Genomic DNA, 9,709 nt, shown 5'->3' on the forward strand with positions numbered 1-9,709 from the left:
GGAGCCGCTTTAATCATCTGCGTCGCTGTTAGGAATCATTAATGTTATAAAATAAACGTGTTTTTTTTTTTTTTTTTTTTTTTAATTCAATTAAATTCTTTCCTGATTTTTGCAATTGAAAAGCAGGATAGCGCTAAAGAAAAGATTACGTCAAATCTGGTTCTATAATAATTCCAATTCCATGTAAAGCACAAAGTAATAAAAGAGTTTGATATTTGCTGCAGTTAATGTTTAAATTTACGAATAAAAATAAAGTATATTATTTTTTCTCAACGTAAAAATATAAATATGTTTTAAAGTTATGGATTGTTGCAGCTTCAAATTTGGTGCATTATGGAATTCTGCATTGCAGAAAGACATTAAAATGCTTCGCCAAATTTCTGGCTCTAATTTATCCTTGCCACTTTTAATCCATTAAATTTGCAGAAGTTCTGGTCAGATCTATATCAAAAAGCATTACAATAATTATGTATGATCTTTCCCTCTCCCCCCAAAAATACGTTATTTAGAAATTTTAGAGAATCTCCACTTTAAATCTATCTCTCTTTCAGCTTCTCTTATAATTAAAACGTTACACTCCAGTAACCATGCATTTTTCTTTACAACGCTTGCAAATTTTTCTTTTCCTAAAAATCCGCGCCAGTTCCACGAATCCTATCGCAAGTTGTCGAGTGCCAAGATGAGTTCGATGACTCCACGTACATCAAGAAAAAAATCTATATCGCGTTGGAAAACCGCGAAAAGAAAACTGCGTTCGTGCCCCATTTTCCTTATGATATCACCTTAAAAATAAACAGATTGGCACTTCACTGACAGCGTCACAGAAAAAAGTTTTCTCGATAAAAGCGACAAAACCATATAGCCTCCGGCCTGAGCTTAAATCGAAGTCGCATTATGAAAAAAAGAGAAGAATGAAAAAATCGAAGAGAAAAATGAAAAAGAACAATAAAAAGCAACATCTTCCTTTTTAAGTCCTGCTTTAGCTTTCCGTATGGTGTCTTCAGTCATACGGAGTCGGCGGACTGTATTCGTGGAATAGCAACAACATTGACCTCTTTCAGTACGACTTCCAAGGGTTGTCTACAATGGAATAAAAAGGTCAAAGGTAAATTTCCTTTTCGGTCGTATAGCCTCGAAAAAAAGCAGCGAGAGGCATGTTTGTATTATACACATATTATACTATATATTTTATATTTCGTGTATTATATACATTACCTCGTAGTAGTCGATTTCAACGAGGTAGAATAATCGAACAGGAATAAACGTTTCTCCACGGAGAGAATTTTCTCTTAAAATTTACCCTGAAATCATGGTAGTTGTGGGACAATATGTACAACCAAGAATTTTTTTTCGAGCTATTCTGATTAATACCATAATAAAAAATATTAATGTCTGTTACATTAAAATATAATATACCTATATGTTTGATTAATTTTACTAAAATATATCTAAGAAATTTTAATAATTTTTCAAAATTTACGAATTTGCTTGGTAATTTTTATCACGTTGTTTGTAAAATGTCTTTTGTATATTTTAAAAATTCCTTGGTTGCCAAGTTGTCCCAAGTTTGTAGTGAATTTGAGGGTAAAATACAAAAAAATTCTCTCCGTGTCTGATTACGATGATACAAATCGTACGTCAAAGCCAATAATTTTGAATTTAAACTCTTTTTCTTCTCGCGGACATACTTTTCTCTTTCTCCACGGCCGTAAATTACGAAGAATCGTTCGCGTTTCTAACTTCGGACGTCATGATCGATGGTAGCCGGCGGCGGATATCTTGCAGGCCTTTAAACGGATGATCCAGTAACGTAATAAAATCTTAGCGAAAATTTGTGCGAGGGCGGGGACGGTCGGTCGTTCGGTTTGTTCGCGAAGAAAAATGGCCAGCGGGTAACAAGAAAAGGCGGAAGTTTCGTTTCGCCGCGGAAGGATCTCGAGCGCGCTCGTATCCTCGTAATCTCGTAACATCGTGGAATATCTTTGTAAGTCGGCGAGAGTTCATGATGCTAAATTGAATCACGGCGACCGTCATAAAACTCACCCTCGTTATGTACATATAATACACGCGGAATCGCCGTCGGACGGCTGCGGTTGAATGCAAAACGCGTATTCACCCAGCTAAGCAACGTTCATTCGTCCACGAATCCTCGCGAGGAAAATGTGGAGATGCAGCTCGACCGAAAGCAAACGGAACAAAAAAAAAAGAAAAGATTTATTCCTCGGTGAAAACTTTTCTTGACCATCGCGCTGCTCAGCGAGAATAAAATTCTACACACAGAAATCTGACTTTCTTATTTCATGTCTGCATATCATTGCTGCGAATGTTATACTTACATGTTATGCAAATAGAAAAAAAAAGAATAATGCATCGCAGGATTAAATTGTCGTATCGCGAGGACGCCTCGGTTATATAAAGAACGGGATCCGTGCAAAGTGTATCCTCGACAGCGCGCAGTGTGGCAGGAAACGTTTCTGCGGCTTCGATTCATTCCTCTTTATATCGAGAAAGGTCGGATTGCGGGATACAATGCACAAAATCGGCGGTGAACTAAAAATAAATGGTTACGTAACAACGCGCGTGCGCGCGGGGGGGGGAGTATTTCTGAAACAAAAGAAGACGTATGCAGGGTCAGTTTATCACGCTGGTCAACAATGGCGGTATCGGAGGATCCATTTTCCACGATAGTTGTACGCCGCTTGAAGCGAAAATTGAAAAAAATACCCGCCGTTCGTCAGCACCGTAGAAGTGGCTTGAAATGAATGATGAGTGCCCGGAAACCGAAAGCGTGGAAAAAAATGAGAACTTCCGCTTCAATTCTTTTAACGTTTCGTCATAATATCTTGCTTTACATAATTACGTGTGTATGAGAAAAGTAATTATTATCAATTTGTATCAAGTCTGAAGAGTCTGTTAACAACTTCGGAATGTAATAGGCAGACTCTTTAGACTTGATACAAATAATAACTTTTCTCGTCGATCATTTATGTTTGAATATTTCGGCAGCTGCGTTAAGTACATATTAAATCCGCCTTGCGAATCGGAAACTTGCTTGTCGATCAATATCTTTTTGGATAATCCCGAGAGAAGGTAACTGAGAGAAAGTTGATTCCTTTCCTTTTACCTCCTCGACGCGAACAGTCGAACTAGGATATATATACGCGAGAAGGGTGAGTTTTATTACTTGTCGTCTTGGAGTTGTAATTCAATTCCACGCGGCGGAATCCACGACGATACATACGAACTAAGCCAATTGCCTTGTCCACTCGATAAAATCAAGCGGTTCTAGTTGGTTAGTTAACTGGCATATGTTAACAATTCGTAATTCTAACAAAAGCACGAATTCGAGAACAATTCCCGCTAGTCGATCTCTGAGCTTAATCTCGAAAACTTTCCTCGAAAAAAAATGTCAAAGCTTCAAGAGTTTTCGATTTAACGGCAATCAAAAATAAAGAGCTCTTCGCAAACTGGAACAATTGGTGTAAAGAGTTTTACATAAAAAGTATCATAGTGTTCGATAAATTCTGGTATCGGACGATAGATTGGGGGGGAGGGACACCACTTGATAAAAAAATATAGACGCGTGACGGAAGTGATAGCATATAAAATAGATTCGCGAAATTTGAAACAATGTAACAGCTCTCATCGTCGATTCTATAGCGTCAGTATCTTCTATATTCCAGGATATCCGTAACCTTGAACTCCTAGTCGAAGATTCTCACGAAGGCTGCTGCTTATTATCTCTTTTTCGCTACTTTGATCGCTAGCAAACTTCAAATCACCTAATCCTACTTTTCACGTCGCGTTTATCTATCTGAGATAATGTAACATCGAGATTTTTTATCTCGTCCTTTTTCACGAAAGTCTGGTGCCTTTTCATTTATTCAAAACCATGTGGCACTGAGAAATCTCCAATTTTTCGAAATACAAGCTGCGCTTCAAGTATAATTGCTTAAGTCGTGCTTTTTCTTTCGCACCCATAAACAACATTTAAAAAAAATTAAATTATTGGAATAAAGGATAATTGACTTATTGTTAGCTCGACTTTTAATCATTCAAAGATAATTTGCTCACGTTACAAAAAAGATCGATCGTTATTCCTGATGGTGTTTCATTTCAGGACATTTAGTGCACATTTACGTCGAAGCATGCAAGATTCTTTTTCTTAGGGTCGTAAATTACACGAGCTCTGTCGCACAGTCGTGTCCGACCTGATATTACAAATATTAAAGAACAGAACAATGGGCGGAAGTGGAAGTGGAAGTAAATGGACGAAGGAAATGGCGAGAGGAAGCACATGAAAGAAGAATGAAGGACGCGCTGCTTGCGACTGAACGTGACGCAGTTATCGGATGTTATTGCCAATACTCTCGTTCGACAACAGGTGCATGCGAAGAGAAAATGGCTCGCTCGAAATTTATAGAGGTCAAGAAGATCGGCCACTAATCATGACGCGGTATAACGGAACTGTTATTAAAAAGGATGCTTTGTTTGGGTCTCAAAATCTCTGCAATTTCATTCTCATTGTGTATGTATCGCATACTCTTTCGTATATACAATTATATTAAAATACTCTAGAGCAAGGTGTGTAATTGTCTAACAATGTAATTTAAATTCGTCATTAAGAATAAAATAATATGAGCTGAGATTTTAAGAATATAGATAGATAAAAGTCATCTCGTTTACCAGTTAATCGTTAATGGCTTAAGTTCATTGTTTAATATATCGTAGACGGCAAAATATATTTTGTTTTAAAATATATACTGCGATAAATAATGTTTTCTCATACAATTGCAACGAAGGAAAGCTCTGCTGCTTCTGCTATCATGATAAAAATGGCATCTTTGCATGACGTACATCCACAAATCCTAATAGCCTTGATTAAACATAAAGACGTAACTAAAACCTAAGATAAAAATCTCTCAATGACAATGGAATAACATAGTTATTTTATCTCGGTAAAATAATCTAAGAGGCTTTCCGTGCACTCCGGAAATAAATCGTCGCAACTGTTGGAGTCTTGTTGACCTGCGATTTCAGCGGCACGATATTCTTGATCAAAGGCGTTTCTGAATGGTTCAGATGTGGTGGAAGGCCTGAAATATTTGTATTATAAAAATAACTACATCTTTTTAAAACGCAACTCTGTTGTTTCTCACATGAAGAAATATTATAAAACAAAAAATATCACGAAAACGTGTCGATAGCAAGACGCGCTTATTGCGCTTGTTGTTCAATAAAATAAAATAAATTATTTCGCAATTATTATAATACAAATATCATTTAGATAGAACATACAATCATTTCATTCTGAATAAATGTCTAGTAAGGTGCCCGTATATGCACTTGAGCGTAGATATGCCGCATAATAGGGCCGCGTATGTAGCGCGAACTATTCACATTACTAAGCCGCAAATGTAACAGTTCCTTAATCGCGAAGCTATTCCGGGCTTAGCTAAAGATTATTCTAAGAGACTACCTGCCGGATTAACGCTTACGTGAGGAAAATATGGGCGAGCTGTGCAGTCAGGGTATGGCTCCGTCTAAAAGGTACCGCCGCGGCTTCGCAAATGGCTTTCAAAAGGCAGGCTTTCCCCGAACGCGTAGACTCGAAGGCCGACTCGAGGATTTCGTAATACTCCCATCTGGACATCAAAGCCGCTTCACATCGAAAAAATAATAATATAGAAACATAGATGATATACACGCAAAAAAATAATACAAATAAATGCAATATTAAAATTATAAAAAAAAGTGAAATATATAACACGAAACGTTCATGAATATGCCGTTATTTTTTAATATTTACCTCGAACTTCAAATTTTTATTTACAAGCAGGTACTCAATAGATTTTTTATAATTTATCTTAAAATTAATTAATAAAGTTATGTATGCTTCTCAAAGTAATATACAAATAAAAATATTCCTCTTATATCTCATAATAGTCTTTCTCTAAGATTGAAGCTTTATATGTATAGATAGAATATAAGTTTATGATATAAATGTAACATCACGTTTTTTAAATCATTCTTATTTGTTCTTGCTGCATGTATCGAGACCGATTAATATCTCGGAAAATATCTTCAAAGACCGTCAAGTATCTGAAGATCAAACGTCACAAGTCACTATGAGTCCGATACAGCGTAAGAAGAGATACGGCGAAAAAAAAATAAGGAGGGATCCAAGCTAGGTTACGTCGGATTAACGAGATCAAAGCGAATGGGAGAGAGCTCCTTTGATAAAGGAGCGACATTAACGTCCATTGTGTCAGGAGATAAACGTACGAGTCACGCAACAAAAGTAGGCTTATTAAAATGGAAAGGAGAAGGATCCGATCCTTATCGCGGTATTAAGCCTCGTTCTTCGCTCATCGAGTCCCGACTACCTATACACTCGTCAGGTTTCGAGGGACGGTATTCCACTCGAAATGCTTCTTGTCAACGCTGCCTCTTAAGGAGAGTTTATACACGCAATGATTAGTGGCGCGCCAATCGACTAGCGCCAGTAAAAATGCAAGTGTAAACATTGCACTTGATACAAACTGGCGCTAGTAATGTGGCGTTTACTGGCGGTTATTGGCCGAAGCATATCAAAATTTGAAATTATATGCTTGCTGTCATTTACTGTATGTTTAATTAATAAATGTTAAATATTTTCCATATTATACGCCAATATAGCATCACTGTGTAAACATTTGTGAGTTTGCCAGTCGGCTTCTGGCGCCAATGAATGCCAGTCAGTTGGCGCCACTAATCATTGCGTGTGTAAACGCCGCTTTACACATAATATCTCACGTTTTCTCTTCGCTATCTGACCTGAGAAGCAGAAGGACGCAAAATTCATAAGCCCATATCTTTCGCCCGGAAGCTTTTTCGCGAAGATCCGGAATCATGAATGATCTTCAGGATAAACTTTATATTTCTATATCAATTAGGTGCGTGCAGCAGCATCCGCGTCAGGTCGGATAGCTTCACTCCGATTAAAAGCACAATCGATGACGTGTATTTCCGATTCTCAGATATGCAAATACTTATATGTATACGGTATATAATCTTCAGATTGAATCAGAATATCAACAGTCTTCGAATGTATATTAATTCTAGAACATCACATTGGGCGTACCACACCCATGTTTGTTATCGAAACGCTCGCCGTTTCTATATAGTGGAAAGTAGGGAATTGGAATTGGAGGATAAAAAGCTTCTGTTTTTCTCTGTGACTCCCCAGGTTGTGCAGTCACATCTGCTGTTTAGTAGATATCGAGGATACCATTAAAATCAGTCTTGGATATACTACATCCATGTGTGATTAGATAGTTTTTTTTTAAAGAAATCTTAATTTCCTATTTTTTCTAAAAAATTAAAATGTGACTATCCCTTTTATATAATACGGCATTTTAAAAAACTAATTTTTTGAAGCAAATAGCGTTTATGGAGTTCAAAAAATTCTATTTGGGCATTTTCTGGCGTTTAAATTTAAAAAATATGTTTAAAAATATCTGAAGTTATTAATAGTTACAAAAATAGCTAGGTGCAGTATACACCTAGTGTAGCGAAATTGAAACTCGCAAGCGATATTACGCTCCAATACATTAATGACAATAAATGACTTGACAATATTCTGTAACAGAAATTTTCTATAACAGAAATTTGCTACGATTAACACTGCGAGTCCAATAAATTGGACAATGATTTGAGATATCATTTTATATTATACGTGAAAACGTGTGAAGACCCTCTAAATGGAAATAGATACTATCACAATAATTTCAATTAATTCATACAGAATTATCCTAATAATACAAACTAATGCTACGGATTAGCCATTTGAATAATGATTCGAGATTATTTTATTCCTGACGCAAGTTAGTTGAGCGGAAAGTCCGTCCCTCTGGACGGACAATAGCTTCAATTAATCTCACATGCCGCGCAGGCAAAGAACATGATACCTTTCGCATTTGGCGGAGAGGCGTCATTTCCATCAGGCTCGACATGGCGGTTGATCGATCTGTCATAGCGGACGTATGGATCCGTCAAGTACGAGGCGTTATACGGCAGGACGTAATTAAATTTCATCACGTAGCCGATAATCATGCTGACGTCAACTTCCATGGGTAAACCGAGGCCGAGGATTAACTGGAACGGTTTTCAAATATAGGAAGGTGTCATCGATCGTTTGCCACAACCCAGAGATCGAATCACCCGCCCTCCCTCCGTCCTCCCTCTCGCTTCTACCATTCGCTCTCCAGTGCCGCCAGCGATCGTGGTACAACCACACGAAATTAGATCGGAAAATGGATGTTCCGAAACTCTGTGATTCGAATAGCCGGCGATATCGCGAATTCTCCATCAAACGTGTCACCCGCCGTCGAGATTGTACAAAACGATCCGAATAACACGCTAACAGGCCGATTTTTATTTAACTTTTATTTAATTTCGAGGTCAAGTGAACTTCGTTATAAGGTCCGAACTATAAAATAAAAAACTAAGGCGTTTTTCTGGTACGTTACGCCGAGCAATCCTGCGCTGATTATTATTAATTCTAATGTGATAAGAAACATTTTGACATATATATAGCACAGTCAGTTTATAAAAAAAAAAAAAATAATCAATCGCGCATATTTCAGATATATAACGATAACTATTTTTTATACTTATTGAAAGTAAAAATAAAAGAAATAATAAATCTTAATTTTTTATTTAGCAATATCCTTTAATAGTCCCGTTGAAATATTGGTCTAACCGCGATGTTTCATACCAGTCCCGTTTGTTTTGTTTCAGAACACTTTTGGAGCCTGTGAACTTGTACATACCTGAACTTTTGTCGGAGTATAGTCTCTGCCTGGTGGCGGAAACACCAGGTATCTCTTATCGCGCGTAAGCCAGTCGCTACTTTGAGATAAAGTGGCGGCATAAATATCGCGAAGGTAGACACACAGAACGGCTAGCGAGAACGTACGAGGGATTCGCATTCTTAAACACACCGTCAGGACTGCATGACGATTTGACGCCGCTCGGCCGAGGCGGTCGAACGCGCCAATTATCGCAATTAATAGCGCTGATTAGTCGGCCACCGCGAGTTAAGCAGATAATGAACGGAAGCGCTTTGACTTTGTGAGGTTTATGAGCAATGACACAGGCGGATATCATTTCCTTTCATGTGTAGTATGTACATATATGAGAAATGAATTATTAAAGATGTAGAAGTACACAAAGATATATTAAAAAAGATGTATAAAAATTTTATATAGTTTTATTAATATTTCTCAAAGTATAACAATATTTAAATTTTATTCCTAATTGAATGCATGAATAACTTTCTTCCCTATCCCCCCCTCTCTCTCTCTCTCTCTGTCTCTCTGTTTGTATATATAACAATGACCGTCGTGGCGTCATCTCGTCGCGGTTATTTGACACGGCGCAGTTAATCTCGTAATTAATCTCAGCGACGTAATCGCTCTGAAAGGGTTTTGATTACTGGCAAATCAATAAATTTGCGCGAACAGCTCGTTCAGATGCGGGTTCTCATGACTTAAGCGAGATCAATGTGAGATGCGCCACAACGGAAAATCTTCTTATAGATTTGAAGAACTACTGATGCTAGCAAGATTGGAGCGTGCGCGGAAGTTTTGTTATAATTAATTCTGCTGTATGAATAGAAATGCATTATTCATGCTGATAAAGATGAAGCAATGAATTGAACTCTCGA

General features: G+C 37.4%; 1 protein-coding gene across 1 annotated transcript; it reads right to left on the reverse strand.

The window, feature by feature from the left end:
- Positions 1-60: 60 nt before the first annotated feature.
- LOC143900021 (uncharacterized) lies at positions 61-8,974 on the reverse strand. The gene is made up of 4 exons (XM_077410928.1): positions 8,814-8,974; positions 7,950-8,136; positions 5,499-5,661; positions 61-5,096 (listed from the first exon to the last, which is right to left on the reverse strand). The coding sequence occupies exons 1-4, from the start codon at positions 8,970-8,972 to the stop codon at positions 4,946-4,948; spliced, it is 660 nt and encodes a 219-aa protein (XP_077267054.1). The 5' UTR covers positions 8,973-8,974; the 3' UTR covers positions 61-4,945.
- Positions 8,975-9,709: the final 735 nt, after the last annotated feature.

This window comes from Temnothorax americanus, unplaced genomic scaffold (genome assembly GCF_048541705.1).
Source record: "Temnothorax americanus isolate GAGA-0224 unplaced genomic scaffold, ASM4854170v1 Scaffold10, whole genome shotgun sequence".
Lineage (NCBI taxonomy): Eukaryota > Metazoa > Arthropoda > Insecta > Hymenoptera > Formicidae > Temnothorax > Temnothorax americanus.